This window comes from Hyperolius riggenbachi, chromosome 2, assembly GCF_040937935.1.
Source record: "Hyperolius riggenbachi isolate aHypRig1 chromosome 2, aHypRig1.pri, whole genome shotgun sequence".
Taxonomy (NCBI): Eukaryota; Metazoa; Chordata; class Amphibia; order Anura; family Hyperoliidae; genus Hyperolius; species Hyperolius riggenbachi.
The window spans coordinates 392,888,278-392,914,582 of NC_090647.1; the positions used below are offsets into that span (position 1 = coordinate 392,888,278).

Here is a 26,305-nt window from a genome sequence, read left to right on the forward strand (position 1 = left end):
TCCAACATGCGTGCGCCACCAGCTATTTATTACGCTCAAAAATAGCTGCATTTCTTTAAAAAATATATATAAAAGAGAATAAGTGAAGAAGAAGAAGACGATATAGAAGAAGAAGAAGATATAGAAAAAGAAGAAGAAGAAAGAGAAGAAGAAGAAGATGAAGAAGAAGAAGATGAAGAAGAAGAAGATGAAAAAGAAGATGAAGAAGATGAAGAAGAAGAAGATGAAGAAGAAGAAGAAGATGAAGAAGAAGAAGAAGAAGAAGAAGAAGAAGAAGAAGAAGAAGAAGAAGAAGAAGAAGAAGAAGAAGAAGAAGAAGAAGAAGAAGAAGAAGATATAGAAGAAGAAGAAGAAGAAAATGAAGAAGAAGAAGAAGATATAGAAGAATAAGAAGATATAGAAGAAGAAGAAGAAGATATAGAAGATAAAGAAGAAGAAGAAGAAGTATATACACTACTGAACAGAATTTTGGACACAACTTCTCTTCTCTTTCCACCTTTTTTTTTAAAGGAACATCCCCACATAATCACTTGCTGTTGTTACTTGGAAAAAAAGATGTTTCTTGCATCATTCACCCTCAAAACAAGTGTTGGAAGCTATTTAAGGCCAATTCGAATAGTCAGCTCGAATAATGAGCTCGAATACCGACTCGAATAGTGAGCTCGAAGTCCGAGGTCGAATCAAATAGTAAAAAATATTCGACTCGAATATTCGACCGAATTCGAATAATTTACTATTCGAATTCGACCAAACTCGAATAATAAAAAGGGGTATCCGAGCATCACTACTTATATATAAAAATATAGCCCATTAATATTCACCAAACCTTTGAAATCTCACCCTTACGCAGACTTCTTGTCTTTAGCAACAAGTTTCAAACCCCAAAATTCCAAATCCCTAGATTGAGACCCCATTGCAGGAGGATCAGGTTTCCCTCTCAATTTTCTTTTCCTTCCTTTGTAGTTAAATAGCATTAATAAGGTTTATTCTTATTCTCATTTTTATTTTTTATTTCCATTGTTTATTTTTCTTTCTATGTTAGGGAGAGTATCTCTCCCCTTTGTTTGTATGCCTAGCCAGTGATAGGGATGGTCGCTGCATTCAGCGAAATTTATAATTCCGCGATTCCAGACGGAATTTGGTGATTCCGGTTCCGATGCAACGGAACGGAATTGCTATAGCCCTAAATCGGAATTTCCGCGGAACAAAATGAAATTTCGCGGAATTCAAATCCCCCCCCCCGAACTGATTTCTGCGTAATAAGAAGAATTTCTACTCAATAGACTCCCTTCCTCCTTCCTCCCTTCTCCTGGACGGAGGAGGGTCTCGTCTTCCAGGGTATTGTAGAGCTTACATACCTTGGCCGGGAATTGAACCCAGGTCTAGTGCTTGGTATGCTTGGTAGGTAGCTCTCTTCACCACTATACCACTGCCAACACTACATGCTGAAGCCAGCCTAGCATGTACCATTATGATATATCCAAGAAAAAAATGAGCTTGCTTAGGGAATTGTAGGATTTCAAAAGCCAACTCACATACATTGGCCAGGCCCAGGAATTGAACCCAGGCCTACCACTCTGTAGGGTGCTATCCTTACCATTATACCACCAACACAACACACCACAATGCTACATGCTGAAGCCAGCCTAGCATATACCATTGTGATATATCCAAGAGAAAAATGAGCTTGCTTAGGGAATTGTAGGATTTCAAAAGCCAGCTTACATACATTGGCCGGGAATCAAACCCAGGTCTAGTGCTCGATAGGCTGCTATCCTACCACCAACACTACATGCTGAAACTTCTTGGAGCAGACTTACTTCCTCCCTTCAAAAGACACACATACATCCCCATAAAATCATTCAACAGCAACTGCATGCACAGTCTTTGTGGTACACAGTCTCTGTGGTACACAGTCTCTGTGGCAAAATCCTACAATTCCCTAAGCAAGCTCATTTTTCTTTTGGATATATCACAATGGTACATGCTAGGCTGGCTTCAGCATGTAGCAGAATCAGAATCAGAATTGACTTTATTCGCCAAGTACGACAGTTGTCGTGCCCGGAATTGGTTGTGGTACACATGGCATAGGCATTTCTTTACATGACAGACAGAACAAGAACAGACAGGTATATACAATGGGATGGGTATAGCAGCATGCATTTTAGAAACTGGGGAACAGTTCATTTGAGGGCACTAGTAGCTAGAGTGTGGGGCAGTACTGCCCAGAGTGGTGAGAGATCAGGGATCAGAGCATTGGCTAGGGACTAGGCGCTGCGGACAGTTATGGAGGGAGGATGTGGAGTTCAGGTGGAGGACAGCTTGAGGGAAGAATGTGTTCCTGCGCCTGGTAGTTCTGGAATAGATGGTCCTGTAACGTCGGCCTGTTTGCATAAATTTGAAGTGGCAGTTACCTGGGTGAGAGGGGTCCCGTGAAATCTTGGAAGCCCTCAACCCCAATCTCGCTGTGTGGAGAAGGTCCAGAGGTGGTAGGGGCGATCCTATGATCTTCTCTGCGGTGTTAATTACCCTTTGGAGTTTGTACTTGTCCTTAGCAGATGCCCCTGCATACCATACAATGACGGAGGAGCAGAGTATTGATTCCGTGGTAGCGGTGTAAAAGCTGGTCAGCAGTTCGCGTGGCATACCGAATTTCTTCAGTTGACGCAAAAAGAATAGCCTCTGCTGGGCCTTCTTTTGTATCCTGGAAGTGTTTTGCTCCCACCTAAGGTCGTTAGTTATGGTTGTACCGAGGAACCGTACGTCGGACACCCTGGAGACTGCAGTTCCATCAATGAAGACTGGGGAGAGCGTGGAGGGGTGCTTCCTGGAGTCTACAATGAGCTCAACAGTTTTTGTCACATTGAGAACGAGCTTGTTACCCTTGCACCAATTGCTGATCCTCTCAATCTCGCTTCGGTAAGTGTGCTCACCTCTGTTGTCGATAAGGCCGATGATAGTGGTGTCGTCTGCAAATTTAATGACTTTGACGGGGTCTGCAGATGAGGTGCAGTTGTTGGTGTACAGAGAAAAGAGTAGCGGGGACAGCACACACCCTTGCGGAGCCCCTACGTTGGTGGTTTTTTCGTGGGAGGAGCAGTTTCCGAGCATAACCCGCTGCGTTCTGTTGGAGAGAAAGTCGTTGACCCATGCACACAGGGTGGGATTGACTCCAAGCTGCCTAAGGTTGTCGAGCAGGATGACCGGGCAGATGGTGTTGAACGCAGAGCTAAAATCCAAGAATAGGATCCTGGCATAGGAGTCTGGTTTGTCGAGGTGCTCAGTGATGTGTGCCAGGCTGACGTTTATGGCATCCTCCACGGACCTGTTGGCTCTGTACGCAAACTGGTGTGGGTCGAGGAGGGCATCAGTGGAGCACTTCAGGAGGGCAAGGACAACACGTTCGAGGATCTTTGCGATGACAGGGGTAAGGGCTACAGGCCTAAAGTTGTTAAGTTCTGTGTTCCCTGGCTTTTTGGGAACTGGGATAATTAGAGATCTTTTGAGGCAGGAGGGTACTTTGCCTTCCGTTAGCATTGTAGTGTGTTGCGTTGGTGGTATAATGGTTAGGATAGCAGCCTACAGAGCGGTAGACAATTGAAGGTAAAGAGGCGCCCTGGTTGAAATAAAAGCATCTAAAAACAGCTTAATATTGAGGAAATAATATGAGGTGGCTTACCTCAATAACAAAATCCTTGTATATGACAAAAGATTTTTATTTAGCACAGGCAACAGACCAATAAAAGTGCCAAATGAACAAGTCGATATGGCAAAGGGAGCCTTGCTCTTTCCGATCATCCCTAGCCAGTGGTCCAAACCACCCTCTCGGGCCTCCTCTGAATCTTAAGCCCTCTCAAACCATCTCATTGTGGGACCCTCCTTCTGTCTTTAAGCCCCAATACTGATACATGTTTCTTCTCTTCCTCTGCAGGTAGATGGCTAATAGCCCTTGCAGAGGCATACGCAAAGTTTCCCCCTATAGCACTCACTAAGGGCGAGAAGCACTTCAGTCAGTTTACAAGTCATCACAAAACCAACTGAGGCCCTGAGGAGAGGCACCAACCTCCAGTATATATGAATAATACAATCCTCAAATACTTGCGATATATTACGATGATCTAACTTCTATATATGCAGTTTATTTTAAACTAGTTTCTGTCATATCGTTCCTTCTGATGTACTGTATACTATAAAAGCTCAATAAAAAAAAAAAATATTGGAAAGAAAAAAAAATTAGATGCAGCAAAGGAGGACATTGGCTTCAAGGACTGCCTGCGCACACATTGTTCAATACTAGACTCTTCCATGACAATGAGGTGCCCTCTTGGAAGAGACCTAACCACTAGCTAAACCTAATCACTAGCTGACAATTAAAAACATAGTATGAACCTGAGGCTGCTAGCCATAAGTGGTCTACACATTTTCTAATTGTTTGGCAATCAGGCTGCAACTGAAATTAAACCAAAAGAGGCATACAGCGTCCCCCAGGGACTTAAATTACACACCTGAATACAGATCAGATACAAAACTATGCACTAAACCCAATCGAAATTGAATGCAAACTGATACACATGGATGCAGCTAGCCATACGTAGGCTCTGCTCATCTATGCACCTGTTCAATTTGGTTGCAGCCTGCATTTGGAATCTTCTGTTGTACAAAAATGTAAGTGGCTAGCTGCATCCATGTGTATCAGTTTGCATTCCATTTATTTAGGCTAGACTTTAGCACCTCTGTTGATTTAATTTTAGTTGCAGCCCGATTGAGCGCTGGCAATTCTTTCCTTGTTCTTTAGAAAATGTGTAGATCACTTATGGCTAGCAGCCTCAGGTTCATACTACGTTTTTAACTGTCAGCTAGTGGTTAGGTTTAGCTAGTGGTTATGTCTCTTCCAAAAGGGCACGTAATTGTCGTGGAAGAGACAATCTGTGCACAGGCTATCCTTGAAGCCAACATTTTCCTTTGCTGCATCTGTTTTGAATGCAAGTTGTGTAATCTGCCTGTAAGTGGGCTGTGCACATCTACTCAGCTGGTCAACTTGGGTGCAGCCTGTATTTGGAAGCGCTGCCAATATCTCCTTTTGTACAAAAATGTAAGTCTACTTATGGCAAGCTGCATCCAGGTGTATCAGTTTCCATTCAATTTATTTAGATTAGGGTTTAGTGCATAGTTTTGCATCTGATTTGTATTGAGGGTGTGTAATTTAAGTCGCTGGGGGGTGTTGCACACCTCTGTTGCTTTAATTTCAGTTGCAGCCTGATTGAGCACTGCCAATACTTTCCCCATTACCTTCATATAGCAATGAGGAGTTATCTATTCCGGATGCTCTGGATATCCCTAGGACTTTAAAAAGGTACTTGGAAGCAACATTCAGGAAAACAGAAAGGCCCAGTGGATACCATAAGGGCCAACCAGCGACAACAAGAGCCATCGCATCATGGCACACCAAAACTATTAGGGCTATGGGGACGATCCCACCTAATGTAATCAGGCCACATTCTACCACGATGTTGGCGGTATGTTGGGCAACGTATGCGGAAGTTTCACCAGAAGTTATATGCAGAGCAGCAAACTGGTCATCACAGAACACTTTCATAAACCATTATAACAGAGTGACCAAGCAGCTCAGGATAAACCCAACCTACTAGGAATGTATAGGGGGATAAAAGGGACCAAAAAGCTCTCCTACTAAAAAAAAAAGCAAAGCTTGGTGTATTTGCCTTCTTAAAACAGAAGGAAATCTGCAATAATTCAGCTATATTTGGTTACCCACAATACACCACTACTGAATATGCAAATTATCCCTTTTCGCCCTTGGTAAGCCAAGCAAGCATCCAGAACCACTGGTGTATAGCAAGCCTATAGCTTTAAATTTTACACAGCCATATCAGACCCACATGTAGACAGCCTGTTTCAGACTTTTGACCCTCATCAGTACATGGCAGGGATTGATAAGGCGGTATGAGATAGGGTTTGGACCAGTACAACAGAGTAACCAAGCAGCTCAGGGTGACCCAAACTACTAAGAATGTATAGGTGGATAAAAAGGACCAAAAAGCACTCCTACTAAAAAAAAGCAAAGCTTGGTGTATTTGCCTTCTTAAAACAGAAGGAAATCTGCAATAATTCAGCTATAAGTGAACATTTGTGGTTACCCACAATGCACCACTACTGAATATGCAAATTATCCCTTTTCGCCCTTGGTAAGCCAAGCAAGCATCCAGAACCGCTGGTGTATAGCAAGCCTATAGCTTTAAATTTTACACAGCCATATCAAACCCACATGTAGACAGCCTGTTTCAGACTTTTGATCCTCATCAGTACATGGCAGGGATTGATAAGGCTGTATGAGATAGGGCTTGGGCCAGTACAACAGAGTGACCAAGCAGCTCAGGGTCATGTATAGGGGGATAAAAGGGACCAAAAAGTCCTCGTACTAAAAAAAGCAAAGCTTGGTGTATTTGCCTTCTTAACCACTTGAGGACCTAGGGCTTTACCCCCCTTAAGGACCGGCCACTTTTTTTCCATTCAGACCACTGCAGCTTTCACGGTTTATTGCTCACTCATACAACCTACCACCTAAATGAATTTTGGCTCTAATAAAGCTTGTCACTAATAAAGCTTTCTTTTGGGGCTATTTGATTGCTCCTGCGATTTTTACTTTTTATTATATTCATCAAAAAAGTCATGAATTTTGGCAAAAAAAATATTTTTTTAACTTTCTGTGCTGACATTTTTCAAATAAAATAAAATTTCTGTATACATGCAGCGCGAAAAATGTGGACAAACTTGTTTTTGATTAAAAAAAACCCCATTCAGCCTATATTTATTGGTTTGGGTAAAAGTTATAGCGTTTACAAACTATGGTGCAAAAAGTGAATTTTCCCATTTTCCAGCATCTCTGCCTTTTCTGACCACCTGTCATGTTTCATGAGGGGCTAGAATTCCAGGATAGTATAAATACCCCCCAAATGACCCCATTTTGGAAAGGAGACATCCCAAAGTATTCACTGAGAGGCATAGTGAGTTCATAGAAGATATTATTTTTTGTCACAAGTAAGCGGAAAATGACACTTTGTGACAAAAAAAGAAAGTTTCCATTTCTTCGAACTTGCGACAAAAAAAATGAAACCTGCCACGGACTCACTATGCTCCTCTCTGAATACCTTGAAGTGTCTACTTTCCAAAATGGCGTCATTTGTGGGGTGTGTTTACTGTCCTGACATTTTGGGGGGTGCTAAATTGTAAGCACCCCTGTAAAGCCTAAAGGTGCTCATTGGACTTTGGGCCCCTTAGCGCAGTTAGGCTGCAAAAAAGTGCCACACATGTGGTATTGCCGTACTCAGGAGAAGTAGTATAATGTGTTTTGGGGTGTATTTTTACACATACCCATGCTGGGTGGGAGAAATATCTCTGTAAATGACAATTGTTTGATTTTTTTTACACACAATTGTCCATTTACAGAGAGATTTCTCCCACCCAGCATGGGTATGTGTAAAAATACACCCCAAAACACATTATACTACTTCTCCTGAGTACGTCGATACCACATGTGTGGCACTTTTTTGCACCCTAACTGCGCTAAGGGGCCCAAAGTCCAATGAGTACCTTTAGGATTTCACAGGTCATTTTGAGAAATTTCGTTTCAAGACTACTCCTCACGGTTTAGGGCCCCTAAAATGCCAGGACAGTACAGGAACCCCACAAATGACCCCATTTTAGAAGGAAGACACCCCAAGGTATTCCGTTAGGAGTATGGTGAGTTCATAGAAGATTTTATTTTTTGTCACAAGTTAGCGGAAAATGACACTTTGTGAAAAAAACCAATAAAAATCAATTTCCGCTAACTTGCGACAAAAAATAAAATCTTCTATGAACTCACCGTACTACTAACAGAATACCTTGGGGTGTCCTCTTTCTAAAATGGAGTCATTTGTGGTGTTCCTATACTGTCCTGGCATTTTAGGGGCCCTAAACCGTGAGGAGTAGTCTTGAAACGAAATTTCTCAAAATGACCTGTGAAATCCTGAAGGTACTCATTGGACTTTGGGCCCCTTAGCGCAGTTAGGGTGCAAAAAAGTGCCACACACGTGGTATCGCCGTACTCGGGAGAAGTAGTACAATGTGTTTTGGGGTGTATTTTTACACATACTCATGCTGGGTGGGAGAAATAACTCTGTAAATGGACATTTGTGTGTAAAAAAAATCAAAAGATTGTCATTTACAGAGGTATTTCTCCCACCCAGCATGGGTATGTGTAAAAATACACCCCAAAACACATTATACTACTTCTCCCGAGTACGGCAATACCCCATGTGTGGCACTTTTTTGCATCCTAACTGCGCTAAGGGGCCCAAAGTCCAATGAGTACCTTTAGGATTTCACAGGTCATTTTTGTTTTAAGACTACTCCTCACGGTTTAGGGCCCCTAAAATGCCAGGGCAGTATAGGAACCCCACTAATGACCTCATTTTAGAAAGAAGACACCCCAAGGTATACCGTTAGGAGCATGGTGAGTTCATAGAAGTTTTTATTTTTTTGTCACAAGTTAGCGGAAATTGATTTTAATTGTTTTTTTTCACAAAGTGTCATTTTCCGCTAACTTGTGACAAAAAATAAAATCTTCTATGAACTCACCATACTCCTAACGGAATACCTTTGGGTGTCTTCTTTCTAGAATGGGGTCATTTGTGGGGTTCCTATACTGCCCTGGCATTTTAGGGGCCCTAAACTGTTTGGAGTAGTCTTGAAACCAAATGTCGCAAAACGACCTGTGAAATCCTAAAGGTACTCATTGGACTTTGGGCCCCTTAGCGCAGTTAGGCTGCAAAAAAGTGCCACACATGTGGTATTGCCGTACTCAGGAGAAGTAGTATAATGTGTTTTGGGGTGTATTTTTACACATTCCCATGCTGGGTGGGAGAAATATCTCTGTAAATGACAATTGTTTGATTTTTTTTACACACAATTGTCCATTTACAGAGAGATGTAAAAATACACCCCAAAACACATTATACTACTTCTCCTGAGTACGGAGATACCACATGTGTGGCACTTTTTTGCACCCTAACTGCGCTAAGGGGCCCAAAGTCCTATTCACAGGTCATTTTGAGGCATTTGTTTTCTAGACTACTCCTCACGGTTTAGGGCCCCTAAAATGCCAGGGCAGTATAGGAACCCCACAAGTGACCCCATTTTAGAAAGAAGACACCCCAAGGTATTCCGTTAGGTGTATGGTGAGTTCATAGTAGATTTTATTTTTTGTCACAAGTTAGTGAAAAATGACACTTTGTGAAAAAAAAAAAAAAAAATCAATTTCCGCTAACTTTTGACAAAAAATAAACTCTATGAACTCGTCATACACCTAACAGAATACCTTGGGGTGTCTTTTTTTCTAAAATGGGGTCACTTGTGGGGTTCCTATACCGCCCTGGCATTTTACGGGCCTAAAACCGTGAGTAGTCTGGAAACCAAATGTCTCAAAATGACTGTTCAGGGGTATAAGCATCTGCAAATTTTGATGACAGGTGGTCTATGAGGGGGCGAATTTTGTGGAACCGGTCATAAGAAGGGTGGCTTTTTAGATGACAGGTTGTATTGGGCCTGATCTGATGGATAGGAGTGCTAGGGGGTGACAGGAGGTGATTGAGGGTGTCTCAGGGGGTGGTTAGAGGGGAAAATAGATGCAATCAATGCACTGGGGAGGTGATCGGAAGGGGGTCTGAGGGGGATCTGAGGGTTTTGCTGAGTGATCAGGAGCCCACACAGGGCAAATTAGGGCCTGATCTGATGGGTAGGTGTGCTAGGGGGTGACAGGAGGTGATTGATGGGTGTCTCAAGGTGTGATTAGAGGGGGGAATAGATGCAAGCAATGCACTGGCGAGGTGATCAGGGCTGGGGTCTGAGGGCGTTCTAAGGGTGTGGGCGGGTGATTGAGTGCCCTAGGGGCAGATAGGGGTAATTGGCAGTTGGCTGATGGTGTAATGGTTAAGGGCTCTGCCTCTGACACAGGAGACCAGGGTTCGAATCTCGGCTCTGCCTGTTCAGTAAGCCAGCACTAATTCAGTAGGAGACCTTTGGCAAGTCTCCCTTACACTGCTACTGCCAATAGAGCGCGCCCTAGTGGCTGCTGCTCTGCTCTGGCGCTTTGAGTCCGCAAGGAGAAAAGCGCAATATAAATGTTATTTGTCTTGTCTTGTCTAATCTGATAGGTAGCAGTGACAGGGGGTGATTGATGGGTAATTAGTGGGTGTTTAGGGTAGAGAACAGATGTAAACACTGCATTTGGGAGGTGATCGGACGTCGGATCTGCGGGCGATCTATTGGTGTGGGTGGGTGATCAGATTGCCCGCTAGGGGCAGGTTAGGGGCTGATTGATGGGTGGCAGTGACAGGGGGTGATTGATGGGTGGCAGTGACAGGGGGTGATTGATGGGTGATTGATAGGTGATTGACAGGTAATCAGTGGGTTATTACAGGGAAAAAGAGATGTAAATATTGCACTGGCGAATTGATAAGGGGGGGTCTGAGGGCAATCTGAGCGTGTAGGCGGGTGATTGGGTGCCCGCAAGGGGCAGATTAGGGTCTGATCTGATGGGTAACAGTGACAGGTGGTGATAGGGGGTGATTGATGGGTAATTAGTGGGTGTTTAGAGGAGAGAATAGATGTAAACACTGCGCTTGGGTGGTGATCTGATGTCGGATCTGCGGTCGATCTATTAGTGTGGGTGGGTGATCAGATTGCCCGCAAGGGGCAGGTTAGGGGCTGATTGATGGGTGGCAGTGACAGGGGGTGATTGATGGGTGGCAGTGACAGGGGGTGATTGATGGGTGATTGATAGGTGATTGACAGGTGATTGACAGGTGATTGACAGGTAATCAGTGGGTTATTACAGGGGAGAACAGATGTAAATATTGCACTGGCAAATTGATAAGGGGGGGTCTAAGGGCAATCTGAGCGTGTAGGCGGGTGATTGGGTGCCCGCAAGGGGCAGATTAGGGTCTGATCTGATGGGTAACAGTGACAGGTGGTGATAGGGGGTGATTGATGGGTAATTAGTGGGTGTTTAGGGTAGAGAATAGATGTAAACACTGCACTTGGGAGGTGATCGGACGTCGGATCTGCGGGCGATCTATTGGTGTGGGTGGGTGATCAGATTGCCCGCAAGGGGCAGGTTAGGGGCTGATTGATGGGTGGCAGTGCCAGGGGGTGATTGATGGGTGATTGACAGGTGATCAGTCGGTTATTACAGGGAATAACAGATGTAAATATTGCACTGGTGAATTGATAAGGGGGGGTCTGAGGGCAATCTGAGCGTGTGGGCGGGTGATTGGGTGCCCGCAAGGGGCAGATTAGGGTCTAATCTGATGGGTAACAGTGACAGGTGGTGATAGGGGGTGATTGATGGGTGATTGATGGGTAATTAGTGGGTGTTTAGGGTAGAGAATAGATGTAAACACTGCACTTGGGAGGTGATCTGCGGCCAATCTATTGGTGTGGGTGGGTGATCAGATTGCCCGCAAGGGGCAGGTTAGGGGCTGATTGATGGGTGGCAGTGACAGGGGGTGATTGATGGGTGATTGATGGGTGATTGATGGGTGATTGACGGGTGATTGACAGGTGATCAGGGGGATAGATGCATACAGTACACAGGGGGGGGGGGGGGTCTGGGGAGAATCTGAGGGGTGGGGGGGTGATCAGGAGGGGGCAGGGGGGAGGGGGGGATAAAAAAAAAATAGCGTTGACAGATAGTGACAGGGAGTGATTGATGGGTGATTAGGGGGGTGATTGGGTGCAAACAGGGGTCTGTTGGGTGGGCAGGGGGGGTCCTGAGGGGTGCTGTGGGCGATCTGGGGCGGGGGGGGGGGGAATCAGTGTGCTTGGGTGCAGACTAGGGTGGCTGCAGCCTGCCCTGGTGGTCCCTCGGACACTGGGACCACCAGGGCAGGAGGCAGCCTGTATAATACACTTTGTAAACATTACAAAGTGTATTATACACTTTGTATGCGGCGATCACGGTGTTAACATCCCGCCGGCGCTTCCGCATGGCCGGCGGGATGTTGCGGCGGGTGAGCGGCGACAGGCGGAGGATCGCGTCACGGATGACGCGATCGCTCCGCCCATGCCCCTACAAGGACCGCCGCCATTTGTCTATACGGCGGTCCTTGCGGGGTCCACTTCCCGGCCGCCTCTGTGTGTTAGGCGGTCGGGAAGTGGTTAAAACAGAAGGAAATCTGCAATAATTCAGCTATAAACATTATAGAGTGGATCCAGCAACTTTGTCGACGAGGGTCTTTGGAACATCTGTATTGTCATCACTGAAAGTAACTTGAATAAATAAATTGGAGTTCATTGCATGAGCAGAAATTTTCCCTCCCAGTTTATTTTGTAATAGTTATATCCCATGTGTTAGCTGCCATGGATTCAGAGAGAAAATGGAAAATTGTATGCTCACCTTTGGTAATTTTCCTTTCTTGCTGAATGCCATGGCAGCACACAGGATCTTCCCACCCAAATTTTCTCTCTTTAGGGAAGGTCTAGTTAAAAAAGCACTGAGGGGGGAAAGGCATTCAAATTTATAGTTACCTATCCTGTGGGGTTATGAGGGAGGAGCTAACCATGTGTATGCTGTGCTGTCATGGCATTCAGCAAGAAGGTAAAATTACCAAAGGTGAGTATACAATTTTCTGTTAACGTTTAAGGCATGCAGGGCATAATGGGGCAAATGTTCACCCCGGTGAACGCAATAGTATAGAGTGCATGCACTCCCAAACACACAAATCCTGCAGTGTATTTTCTACCATTCCTGTCAAACATTTTCATAATGTAAAATAAAAATAGTTAGATGCCGCCAGATGTTAAAAAACCGAGGTACCTGATAATGCATAAGGGTGTTGAGTCTCTTCCAGTCACCTTCTATTTTGGTTGTTATGTCTTCATCTTGTAATACAACTCTTGCAATGCGCCCTTGCCTCCATTCTGTAGCCATGCAAAAATTAAAAAAATTATCACATAAAGGTGAGAATGTTGCAAGTTTTGCATGTGCAATATTTTGAAACAAAATGTGGCTGCTATACAGAAGCTATAAAATAATGAAGAAATTGCCAGTGGTCTCAAGATGATCCTTTACGGTACAATTTCTCCATCAGATTTGATTTTTGGACACAATTTTTATGATCAAATCAAATAGAAAACTACGCAGTGTGTGGCACAAATCAATTTGAAATAATTATTTGGTCAATTGGAAAAGGACAAAATACTGATCCAAAAGTTAGATTTCATGATCAAATCAGAATGCAAAATCTTCTTAAATCATTCTGTTAATGAGAACAATCGATAACTGCCTTTCGATTCATTTCGATAGTTCAAATCGCTTTGAAAGATTGAATCTGAAGGTAAAATTGTACCGTTAACCTCATTGGCGGTAACCCCCGAGCTAGGGTCAGGGCGGCAAACCGCAGTTCAGAGCAGTAATCCCTGAAAGGGTGGTTTGAGCCTTTGAATCTTTATATTATTGTATGTATATATACTTTAGAATATAGATCAATTTCATGTACAATTATGTATCTAATCAGGAAAGACTGGCTGTATGAAACTGAGAATAGTCAAATCTCTGCACTGGGCAAATTCCCCAATGTGGACACCTGTATTGTCATAAATAACATGTTTTCCCTTGATCATTCAACTGTGATATTTCTTATAAGTCATGTGATTTTCTGTAATTATTGTAAGATATTGCGCATGTGCAAATTCTGTATTTTGTAGCATATAAGGACTGGTCAGGAATCTAAAACATCTGAAACCTCGTAGGCCGCAGCCTAGTGACAACTTCCTTTCAGTGGGGGCTCGCCAAGATGGTGTCTTCTTCAGAATTCACGTAATTAATATCTACTATATTCTCATTTTATTTTTTTTAAAAGAGAGAGTGTGAGAAAACGCGGAAAAGCCAGCGCGTGTGCTGAAAGCAAGGCGGCTGATTCCGCGTCCAACGCGGCGGTTTGCACGCGTAGGCACGCGTCTGGTAGTGTGGCAGAACACGGAAAAGCCGCCGAATGTTCTAACAGCAAAGCGGCTGTTTCCGCGTCCAAGGTGGCGGTTTGTACGCAGCAGCGTGCCTTTGGAGTGGCTGGGTCTGTTAGTCCACATAGATGGATGAAGAGCTACGCGCGCGCGGGCCAGAAGTCAGGACCTTTATACCAGCAGGGGAAGTGTCAGCTGATCAGGACGATCAGCTGATTCCTGCTGGACTCATGATTGGCTGAGTGGCTCAGGTGGGGCAGCAGAGTTCAGCTACTATATATTCTGCTTGCTTGTCAGTTGCTGGTTGTCTGCCATTGCAAACACTTTGTGGAAGCATTCAGACCATAATCAGATCCTTACAGTGTGTTTGAACCAGGTGGACCTGGGAATTCACATTGAGCCAGATTACCTTGTACTGTTTATTTGTTAGACCAGTTCCAGGGTGTTGAGATCAAGGCCCTCACACCCCAGACTAGGAATACTGTGTATCTTCTGTGTATTCTCTAGCATAGTTCCAAGGTGTTGAGATCAAGGCCCTCACACCCAAGACTAGGGAATTGTATTATCATTTATGTTATGCTCCAGACTAGTTCCAGGGTGTTGTGACTACGGACCTCACACCCCAGACTAGGATTGTGCTATTACTGTATTACGTTAGCCCAGTTCAGGGCAATACCTTTCATATTAGCTGCATGGCTTTCTGCAACCCAGCCTCGGTCCCTCGCCCAGGGGTCCACAGGCTACAGGAATATCACTCACAGTCAGGGGTGAATTCCTCAGGAGTCTTAGGCCGCCAGCTCCTCTGGTGGTCTCCACTCAGAGTTGTTACTGTTACACCAAACACTCTCACTATTCTGGTGTCCAGAGGTTAGCTATACATCTGTATTATCGCTGATTCTGCAGATCATCGATAATCAGGCGTATATCTGCATTCTTGGTGGTACTGCAGATCGCCAATAATCAGATTCTCTCTGCGTGCTAACACCAATCGTTACAGAATGGCAGACTGAACCCGAATGGACGCACTGTATAGCCATGTTGAAGTCCTGACCACCGCGGTAAACCAACTTTCCGCGGCAGTTTTGAACCAACAGACCCAGTTATGTCAGATATTTGGGGCTATTCAGGAACTTCAATCAGTGCGATCTCCTCTTAACACAGACATACGTATGCCTGTACCTGAAAGGTTTTCTGGCGACAGATCTGACTTTCGGAACTTTAGAAATAGAGTGTTATCATACTTTGAGTTAAGGCCTAACTCGTCTGGAACTGTGGCACAGAGAATTACATTCATTAAGACTCTGTTGTCAGGGGATTCCCAGACCTGGGCATATGGTCTTCCTATTGGGCATCAGGCCCTGACCTCTGTGGATGAATTTTTTGGGGCTATGGCTATGATTTACGATGACCCAGACATTGCCTCGACTTCTGAACGGAAGCTCAAGCTTCTGCGTCAAGGTAAAGGTCCGGTAGAGAATTATGCTGCGGAGTTCAGGAGGTGGGCAGTCTCGGCTAGATGGGACGCATTTGCCCTCCTGGACTGTTTTTTGGCCGGATTGTCAGATACTATTCATGAGGTAATGATAGGCCATCCTGAGCCCGAATCATTGGATGAGGCAATTTCTTTGGCTATACAGATAGATCGCCGTTTGCGCCGCCAGAGACAGGTTCGTGGTAGAGTGGCCAGAAGGTCTATCTTACGCGACTCTTCTCGGTCTCCCTCACCCCCAGGTGAACCTATGCAAATTGGGTACACAAGGCTGAGTCTGGGGAAGAGGAGTCACAGGAGCCCAAAGAAGAACGCTTTATATGGGTCCTCTAGACCAGACAAATGCTACCACCTGGGGGAGTCAATACCATAGGTGAGCAGGGTTCATCTCTGAACGATGGTCGGCTGATCCTTCCTTGTTCGGTTACGTGGGAAGGTCGGACCAAGTCCGCAGAAGCCATGGTGGACTCGGGTTCAGCAGCGAACCTCATAGATTACGATTTTGCTAAAAGCTTGGGGATACCTTTATCCGCACCCGACCGGCAGATTTCGGTCACCGCGGTGGATGACTCTCCATTACGCAGTGCCCAGTTTCTTTCCCAAATCCCCCTACTGTCATGTTGTTTAGGGGCAGTGCATGAAGAGAGTTTACAGTTCCTGGTCCTGCCGATGAAGGGCTCTGCTGTGGTTCTCGGTATGCCCTGGTTACGGCTTCACTCGCCGCTGATTGACTGGGCTTCAGGACAGCTACTGAACTGGTCAGCCCATTGTCAGGAGCACTGTTTAAAGAGGTGTGAGGTGGATAATACCAAGATACAGGTCGCAGGAAAGACAGGACAGTGTACAGATATTTCTAACGGATCCTGTTCCTCACAGTTACCTCTCATGCATGAATCAGATAGCAAAAGCGCCAAAGCAGACGCTTTAGACAGGGGTTTTGGGCCCAAAATCTTTCTTTCACCGAAAAAACAAGCTGACAAAAAATCATTTTAGGTGCCCCTGCTCAAGCCAGCAGTGCAGGTGGATTCCACTCCCTCCCACCCTGTGTTGATTGATGACCGGCCTGAGTATGAGATAAAAAGGGAATTCTCTAACTTACATCCTGGAAAGTCAGGAAGGAGATGTCCGGAGTCCACTCCTCAGGGGGGGGGGGGGGTACTGTGAGAAAACGCGGAAAAGCCACCGCGTGTGCTGAAAGCAAGGCGGTTTGCACGCGTAGGCACGCATCTGGTAATGTGGCAGAACGCGGAAAAGCCGCCGCATGTTCTAACAGCAAAGCGGCTGTTTCTGCGTCCAAGGTGGCGATTTGTACGCAGCAGCGTGCCTTTGGAGTGGCTGGGTCTGTTAGTCCACATAGATGGATGAAGAGCTACGCGCGCGCGGGCCAGAAGTCAGGACCTTTATACCAGCAGGGGAAGTGTCAGCTGATCAGGACGATCAGCTGATTCCTGCTGGACTCATGATTGGCTGAGTGGCTCGGGCGGGGCAGCAGAGTTCAGCTACTATATATTCTGCTTGCTTGTCAGTTGCTGGTTGTCTGCCATTGCAAACACTTTGTGGAAGCATTCAGACCATAGTCAGATCCTTACAGTGTGTTTGAACCAGGTGGACCTGGGAATTCACATTGAGCCAGATTACCTTGTACTGTTTATTTGTTAGACCAGTTCCAGGGTGTTGAGATCAAGGCCCTCACACCCCAGACTAGGAATACTGTGTATCTTCTGTGTATTCTCTAGCATAGTTCCAAGGTGTTGAGATCAAGGCCCTCACACCCAAGACTAGGGAACTGTATTGTCTTTGTGTTATATTCCAGACCAGTTCCAGGGTGTTGACGATCACGGACCTCACACCCAAGACTAGGGAATTGTATTATCATTTATGTTATACTCCAGACTAGTTCCAGGGTGTTGATGATCACGGACCTCACACCCAAGACTAGGGAATTGTATTATCATTTATGTTATACTCCAGACTAGTTCCAGGGTGTTGATGATCACGGACCTCACACCCAAGACTAGGGAATTGTATTATCATTTATGTCATGCTCCAGACTAGTTCCAGGGTGTTGTGACTACGGATCTCACACCCCAGACTAGGATTGTGCTATTACTGTATTACGTTAGCCCAGTCCAGGGCAATACCTTTCATATTAGCTGCAGGGCTTCCTGCAACCCAGCCTCGGTCCCTCGCCCAGGGGTCCACAGGCTACAGGAATATCCCCCACAGTCAGGGGTGAATTCCTCAGGAGTCTTAGGCCGCCAGCTCCTCTGGTGGTCTCCATTCAGAGTTGTTACTGTTACACCAAACACTCTCACTATTCTGGTGTCCAGAGGTTAGCTATACATCTGTATTATCGCTGATTCTGCAGATCATCGATAATCAGGCGTATATCTGCATTCTTGGTGGTACTGCAGATCGCCAATAATCAGATTCTCTCTGCGTGCTGACACCAATCATTACAGAGAGGTTTATATTATTTCTGTGAAGTTTCTGTTGATACCAAAACGAATCCGGTTTTGTATTTTTTTAATAGGATGATTTTGATAGATTTGGGTTTATAATATATGTCTACATTTTGATTGTAAAATTTAATTATGTAGACTTTTAGAATGCTTTTAGAAGGCCTTAGTTAAAGTGGACCCAAATTAAAAATACAAGATTTCAGAAATAAAATATATTTTCTAAATTATAATAATAAATAGCAACCTTTTTTCAGCTGCATGATGACAAATATAAAATATTTTACATTTATTGGAGGAACCCCTCCCTTCCTTTCAAATTGCCGGGACAAAATCTGGCAAACTGATGGAGTAGGTGGTGTCCGGCAATGGAGGAATTACTAATGGCTGCCCCCAGTATAACCCTAGTTATGAAAAGAGAAGGGTGAAAAGCATGCACTGAAATGCTCATAGGTTTTAAGGAGAGTTTATTTATCTTTGTATGTGTCAGAGGGGTGCAACTTAATATTTTTAATTGAAAAAAAGTTTGGTTTGGGTCCGCTTTAAAAAAAAAAAAAATAGGGGGGGTTTTGGGTTCTCTTAGTAGGTCTAAAAGAGAAATATAGATTTTTGGGAAATCTGATAAATTTGAAGCCTGATCAACTTCAATAAATATTTTTCTTTTGGAAAGAAAAATAGAGAGTGTTCATTTTGGTAATGAACAGGGCGCCATATTGATTTTGGTATTTTTAGATTTTTCTTAGGTTTTGGATGGTTTTATTATAGTTGACTTTTGTAAGTTTTTTTTTATAATGTCAGATAAGTTTCAGATGTTTTAAGTTATCTCTGTCTGTCTATTTCTGTTTGTTTTGTAAATAATAATAAGTTTTATTAGTAATTTTAAGGAAAAAAGTTATTAGATCCTAAGAAACAGTTTGGGTTTACTTTATTAGGTAGGTTGCATAAAGGAAGGATCCCTAGACAAAGTTTGTTCTGATAAGATGAGAATCATAAAATTACTGATAAATATTAGTTATTGATGAAAATAATATTGATAAATGTGTGTAATATATAATTTATCTTTAATTATCTAGATAAGAATTGTCTATTGGTACGGCAATATCTTATACTTGTATTTGACACATAGGTTTAATAAATGGCCAAAAAATCCTCTATAATAAAACTCAAGTGTCTCTGCGTCCCATGTCTCTGTGTGTGTGTTTTGTTGTACTGCGCATGGGCACAGAGAGATGCAGAGACACTGAAGGGGAGGAAAGGGGGGGGGCATGAGTGCGCGGTGACAGATCTAGCTCATTTTTAAACGGGCTAAGGTCACTGGTTCTATTATAAAATTGAAACTAGACCAGACCTCTGACCTCTGCTTGGGGTAGCCGCCGGAGGCTCTAAGCAGAGCAATGCACGCAGCGGGAGGGTTTCTACATACCTCCCAGGGATCCCGACGTCGGAGGCCATTCTTCTTCCATCCTCCAGGGCTCTGCTTCCTCCTGGTGAGGATCATCAAATCTCACTTTAGAGTTGCAGCTCCACCCGGAGGATGGAGGCATAACTGCAGCGCGGGAGCCCAGGGAGGTGAGTAATTACTGGGGCTGTGCAGATTTCCCTGGAAGCATGATTTTTTCCAGGTTTTAGGGTGCAAAAAAATTGTACCACTTTTAGACCCTAAAATTCGGAAAGAATCATACCGGCAAGGGGGTTAATGGCCACCTTCAAACTTAATATTTTTCATGCAAGCTAACTTTTTTCTACTACATTATAGAATAGTAAAAATAAATACTCCACATTTCAAAAGGAATGTTTAAAACAGAGCCAAATACAGTATACAGTACATGACAATAAGCTAAATGCAACTCATGTTTTACAATGTACTTGTATGTTATTTTCTTTTTACCTACCCAAGTCCATATCTATTGCTCTGGGCCGCTGAGAAAATGGCACGTTCTTATACATTGCATCTAAGATCTTTTCCTTCACCTGAGTGATGGTGTCACAATTTAAAGCTTTCACTGGGATTTCTGGACTGTTCTCATTATCAGGGTTTACACAGTGCAGTATCTGAAAAGTATGACAAAAAACATGCTATCCAAAATAAATGTGAATGTTATCATGAAAAAATTACCTAAACGAAAGTGCATTTTAAGAGTCTATATTTTTGTGAGTTAGAAAGTATGTGCAAACAGTCTACGTGTTTGAGAAGGCACACCATCTAGCAGGCTGGGTGCTTGATACAGTGGCATTTAGGCACTGCCACTAAGCAAGTAGATATGGAAGATAGCACATCAGGTTTCAAGAGGAGCATGCTTTATTGTACTTCACCAACCAAAAAAACCTAACAATTGTTTTGCAGGATCCCCCTTTCTCAAGATGCCCTGCGAGCCCCCCGAAACAATTGGTGGATTTTTGTGGATGATGAAACTGCGGTTTAAAATATTTACATAGCAGTATGAGTCTTGGGTTGGGGGAGTTAAAAGATACTTACCTAGATAAGCTTTTCAAACACCTCCAAGCTTTTTTAATTGCATCTGATCCTTCCTCCATCTTACTTACCTAGATAAGCTTTTCAGACACCTCCAGGCTTCTTATTGCAACTGTCCTTCCCTCTGTCTTGCAGCTGTAGCCCCCCCTTTGTAGCTGTGAGCAGCCGAATCCCAGAGCATGTGCAGTCCATTCCCTGTGCCCCATGTGACTTGCTCCCACTGTGCGTAGCAACCTTAAACATGCCCAGTTTAAAAAAAAATGGAATTGCACATGCCCAGGAGACTACCAGCAATGGCTTCTACACACACCCATATGGGAGTGCGTACAGAGAGAGCACCCAAATGAACTGTGCATGTGTCCACCAGAATTCTAAACAGGGGCCTACAGTGGCAAGACGTAGGGGAGGTCAGACACAATAAGGACCCTGGATGTGTCTAAAGAGCCTATAGGTCATCAAAGTAGGTATAAATTCCAACTTTTTTCACCATTAGGGAAAAATGCTTTAAAATCCATAAAATATGTTGGGTTAAAGAGGGACATTAGCCTAAACAAACATACTGTCATTAAGTTACATTAGTTATGTTAATCAAAATAGGTAATATCTTTCATCAGAAATCCCATCATGTGTTTGCACAGCATCAGGGGAAAAATGTCCGAGGCAGATTTCTTTGATGGGGCGGAGCTTAGATTCTGTGCAGCTAAAAATGAGTCTTGGATAAGAAAAACAAAGCTGATGCTGTGAAACTGTTAAAGAAACATCAACCCTTTTCAGTGCTGCTGAGTAGTGTAACGATTGGAGAATTATTTCCGTGGTCAGCGCACAAGATGCGCACCGACACTGCGGAAATCCTCCACAAGCGTGTAATTTGACAGAACCCAGCTTGGGTGCAATGCACCCGTAGACCTCCTGGTGGGATTAGCCATTCACTGAGGAACTTGCTAGCCACTCGACTGCCAGTCCCTATTCCTCCAGCTCGGCCACTAGCTCCATCGGCCTGTGCGGCCACTGGCTCCTTTCACTCCCAGATGCACTGGGTCCCCTCCGCCTGCAACCACCATCAATGGATTCTGGGCAGCAAGCCAGGGCTTGGACTGATTGTCGGACTGTACCCAGGGTGTTTAAATCTGCAGCCCTAATAGGGACGCTCTCTCCTCCTGTTTTAGTTCTCTCCTTCTTTCCTCATTCTCTCTTTAGCTATCCCTTTTTCTCTCTCTCTCTCTCTCTTTCTCTATCACTCTTTTCCAGGACACACTGCGGGGCATCTGGAGCTGCTGTGAAGCGAGCGCGTCGGTAGTTGGCAGGCTGCTCCCCTCACATAGCACTCCAGACTTCCCCACGCGTCCTCCACTATAGTTATGTGCTGTTTGTACACATAGGTATATGTTTACTTTGTACTACTGTATATGATTGTATTTTTGAAGATCGCATGTATGTGTTTGTACCATCACCGACCCTGTATGAGCCAAAAATAATTCCGGGTACAACCCCCGTTGTACTTGGCAAAATAAATGATTCTGATTCTGATTCTGAATTCCCACCGGCAGATGGAGCTGTGGAGTGCAGACGAACACAGCCTCTGCATGGCCACAGATGCCAGATGGGAATTGTATGAGTTGAAGCAATGCAGGGCAAGATAGCCCTTAAAGAGAGAGAGCACAGAGACAGAATGTATGTGTGTCCACCAATCTAGTCGCCACCCAGCGACGGTGAACACACAACAACGGAACCGAAGTGGGAACGCAATCGCAAGAGTGGCAATTGCCAAAAGTGACACAAGACTGAATTAGACAGAGCACAAATGTAGCAAGAAAGACATAGCAAATAACAACGATCAGAACATCAAGAAAAATAACAAACGCTAGCTAAACGTGAACACCGCACTCATTCGCAACAGTGAACGCGTTTAAGACACGATCACTGCGCGTTAGGCGCCCAGTGATAAGCGTGCCACCCTAACTAACCAATATAACACAAACACGAAATAGAGAACGCGAACGCTTGCTAGACGGTTACCTCATTGAGCCTACAGCAAGCGTTCGTACCAGACGAGACAGACAGAAGGAGCAAGTCAGATTGGATCCACTGCTCCTCCGCAAGAACAAGTGTGATCCCAACAGACAAAACGATTCACTACCGCCAACCACTGGTGACAGCGCAATCGCAAGAACAAGACACGACAGAATAGGCAGTACAAATATACACAATCCTGACTGCCCTGAACAGGAATGCAAGGAGCACTCCCAAAGGGTATCTACTCTAAGCTAGCAATAATAACCAACAATGAGCAGAGGGCTGAGACTCCAGGCAAGTTAGCAGGAACAAACCATCATGACCAGCAGGGAATTCTGGGAAGAAATGGTTTTTATACTGCAAGCCATCAGAGGAAGCAGCTAGGCAATTTGCATGACAAGTAGATGCAAATTCTTCACCAGCAGAGCAACTCTGAAACTTGCAGAGTGAAGACAGGTCTCTTTTCCAGAGGCCTGCAGCACTCAGACCTAAAGAATGGTCAAACAGCTGTCTGCCTGCGCAGACAGCAGAGCAGATCATTACAAGTAGATTTTTAGTCTGGAGGTTCACGTTAATGGTGTAAGTCAGGCCCCTGTAAGCAAGAAGAACAGCAGAACCATGGTCTGTTTGACATAACTCAGTAGGAAAGTATGAGGGCACAGTCATAGTTAAACATAGTCATAGTTAAACAGTCCAAAATATTGGGCTAAGGGCTGAACTAGTGAAATTAAACACAATTTTTGCTGATTGCTGTTAGGTACACTATGCTTGTGACATTGTTAAATAAAACATTTACATGGGAAATAACCAATTTACTGTGTGCAGCTAGCACAGTGCAGCTGCTAATCAGTGGTTGTTACTGTTGCTGGTCCCTCTTAACAAACGGTATATTAATTTGAATATGTATTTTATTGAATCAAATGTAAATTATTTTATTGCTGTCACACAGTGTACGTATTTACAAAGAGATCATTTTTAATTAATATATGGTTGGTATAGACCAGGCATGTCCAAAGTTTGGCCCGGGGGCAAAATGCGGCCCAGCCAGCCATTTTTTGGTGGCCCCCAAAGCTCTCTACAGTTGTTAATTTCAAGCATCCCGCAGGCCATGGCTGCAGTGCCGCATGGAATTAACTATTGTAGAGAGCTTTGGGGGCCACCAGAAATACATTATATTATTATAAATTAAAAATGATCCCTTTGCAAAGACATACACAGTGTGACATCATTCAAGGTGGCTGCAAGCAAGCACAACAGAAGTCCACATAGCTTTGCACTGAATCAAGTGGTACACAGCTAGTGGTAACAGAATTACAGTTTAAAGGTTTTTAACAAAAGTACACGTCTCACACTTAGATTATATCTTTTCATGTGACAACACATAAGATATGATACTTCTATACAGTGTAGTCAGTGTCAGGGGCATAGCTAGAAGTCATGGGTCCCGATAGCAAAATTTTTATTTCCCCCCCCCCCCTCATTTTTATTTGTATACTTAACCTCCAGTATAGGGAACTAGCTGGCCAGGCCGCATGAGTGCCCATAGGAGAGGAACAGGAGAGGAACAGGAGGGGTGTTCAGAGAGAGAAACCATTCTCTGAGAGGGAGGAAAAGATTGGAGAAAAACAACAGCAGAGTGTGACTTCACCTGGGGTCCGCCAGAAAACCCGCTCGGTCACTTCTACCGGTAGTAGACTAGTTCAACAAGGGTCTTTACTGTGGGACTATTTCTGTGTGGCTGCTGCTGACAAAACTGCCACCATCTACATTCTGTGCCAAGAAGAACTTACCTAAAGGAAAAGCAGCATGCATGCAGGAACAACTACGCTGAGAAGGCACCAGGAGTCCTATCACAAGACCCTCTGTCATAAAACCATTAAGTCAAGAAGTACTGAAAGTGCAAGCAAGCCACCTTATGTTCCACCTTCTGCATCCCCACCTCCTCCTTTCCTTCTACCAGTTGTCCTCCACTTCACCTTCCAGCATGCCTGCTTCAGGTTCATTGGCATAGAGTCAAAGGTTCATCCCAGAAATGTTGGAGAGGAAAAAACTGCTGCTGCCAAGTAACCCCCTTGCCCAACGTCTGACTGCTGGCTTATCAGAACTGCTAGCCTGCCAGCTGCTACCATACCAGCTGGTCAAAACAGAGGCTTTTAAGAAATTCTTTTGGAATGCCGGAGTGGATGGTACCAGAAAGAAAATATTTTTTGAGCACGGGAATCCCGGAGCTGTACCGGCATGTGCTAGAGCAGGTAAACAAATCTCTGGCTCACACAGTGTTGGGGCACATGATCTTCCAAGCACAGGCAGGGAAGGTACATAAACTTCACTGCCCACTGTGCAAATCTGGTGGTGACCGAGGGGAAAGGAGGTTGTCGAGTAGCATCTGTGCCACCCCCACGTCTTCCAGCAGCCAGACCTGCTACTTCTTCTTCTCCTTCTACTCTTGGTCCTCCTTCCTCTGTATTCTCTTCCTCAGATGAGTCTTTCTCTTCTACTGTGTCCCCCAAGCTCCCGAGAGTCTGTTTCAAGATGCAGGTACACCTGTGTCATATTGCCGTATTGCAGATGTTGTGCCTGGAATTAGTGGTGCTCGTAAGGGTCGATTTCAAGTCACTTCGATTTTTTAGACCTATTAATTTAGTTTTAAATGTAATTTAGATTACGAGTAGAAACAAAATTTTGTTTCAAGTCCAATTACAACTCAAAACTACGCCAATTACGCAAAACATTTAATCAAAATTTCGCATTTAACTACTATTACCAAATAGTAAATAAAACGTAGCGCTCAATGCTTATAATGACTTCTCAGGTGCATAAATCAAAAAACGAGGCACAATGCAGTCTGCTACCAGAGGCATTCCTTACACCAGATGCTCCTCCCCTAAGTTTTACAACTCACCGGATCCAAAGACCCACAGGCTGCGCATTTGGGGTGTATGGCCACCCCAGCCTCTCTGGCAACCTCCTCTGCTCAGGCTCCTCTGCTCCTCAAGTTATCCTTCAGCACACCTCATAAAGACATTTACAGTGGGATGCGAAAGTTTTGGCAACCTTGTTAATCATCATAATTTTCCTGTATAAATCCTTGGTTGTTATGAAAAAAATTGTCAGTTAAATATGCGTCTAGTGAAAAATGGCGCCGGCAAAAACATGGCGCCCCCTTCTGCCCGATATATGTTTAAAACGATATTTATCGTTTTAAAGGTTAAAATAGTGCAGAACTAAATTTATCGTTTTAAAACTGTTTTTTTTTTTTTTTTGGTCCTGCCTGAACGATATTTATCGTTTTAACCCCTGCTTTGCTGCCGTTTTGAAAATATCTGCCCGCCGGCTTTAATGTTTAATAGCAAAGCCCCCTTAAAAGCTAAAAACACCAAATTTGCAGGGAATGTTAAGAAGAAAATTGTGAACAAGAGGAAAATTTTTTTTTTCAAAAAGACCTTAGTTTTTGAGAAAATCGATTTTGAATATTCTTCTTCTGACCGTGGGAAAATTAAACGCCCGCCGACTTTAGCGGTTAATAGCAAAGCCCCTTTAAATGCCAGAAACACCAAATGTGTAGGGAATGTTAAGAAAAATAGTGGGAACACGAAGAAAAAAAATTGTTCAAAAAGACCTTATAGTTTTTGAGAAAATCGATCTTAAATCTTCAAAGGAAATGTAACTATTTAAATCGCGTACTGACATTCCCGTGGAAACTTTTTCCGCCGACTTTAGCAGTTAATAGCAAAGTCCCCTTAAATCCTAGCAACACCAAATTTGCAGGATATGTTAAAAAGATACTGGGAAACAATATTTTAAAAAAAATTGAAAAATTGTATTTATTTTTTTTTAAATTAAAAATTTTGG

General features: G+C 44.0%; 1 protein-coding gene across 13 annotated transcripts in view; it reads right to left on the minus strand.

Moving 5' to 3' along the window:
* Nucleotides 1-26,305, minus strand: part of PLXNA2 (plexin A2) — a 3,799,727-nt gene that overhangs the window by 651,268 nt on the left and 3,122,154 nt on the right. For 12 of the 13 annotated variants that reach the window (XM_068269767.1, XM_068269773.1, XM_068269774.1 and 9 more), the window contains 2 exons: nucleotides 19,860-20,043; nucleotides 12,875-12,978 (listed from right to left, as the gene is read on the minus strand). In XM_068269767.1, coding sequence (XP_068125868.1) covers nucleotides 12,875-12,978; nucleotides 19,860-20,043 — 288 coding nt within the window. The remainder of the gene's footprint in view (nucleotides 1-12,874; nucleotides 12,979-19,859; nucleotides 20,044-26,305) is intronic. The other variant, XM_068269771.1, reaches the window with a different exon arrangement.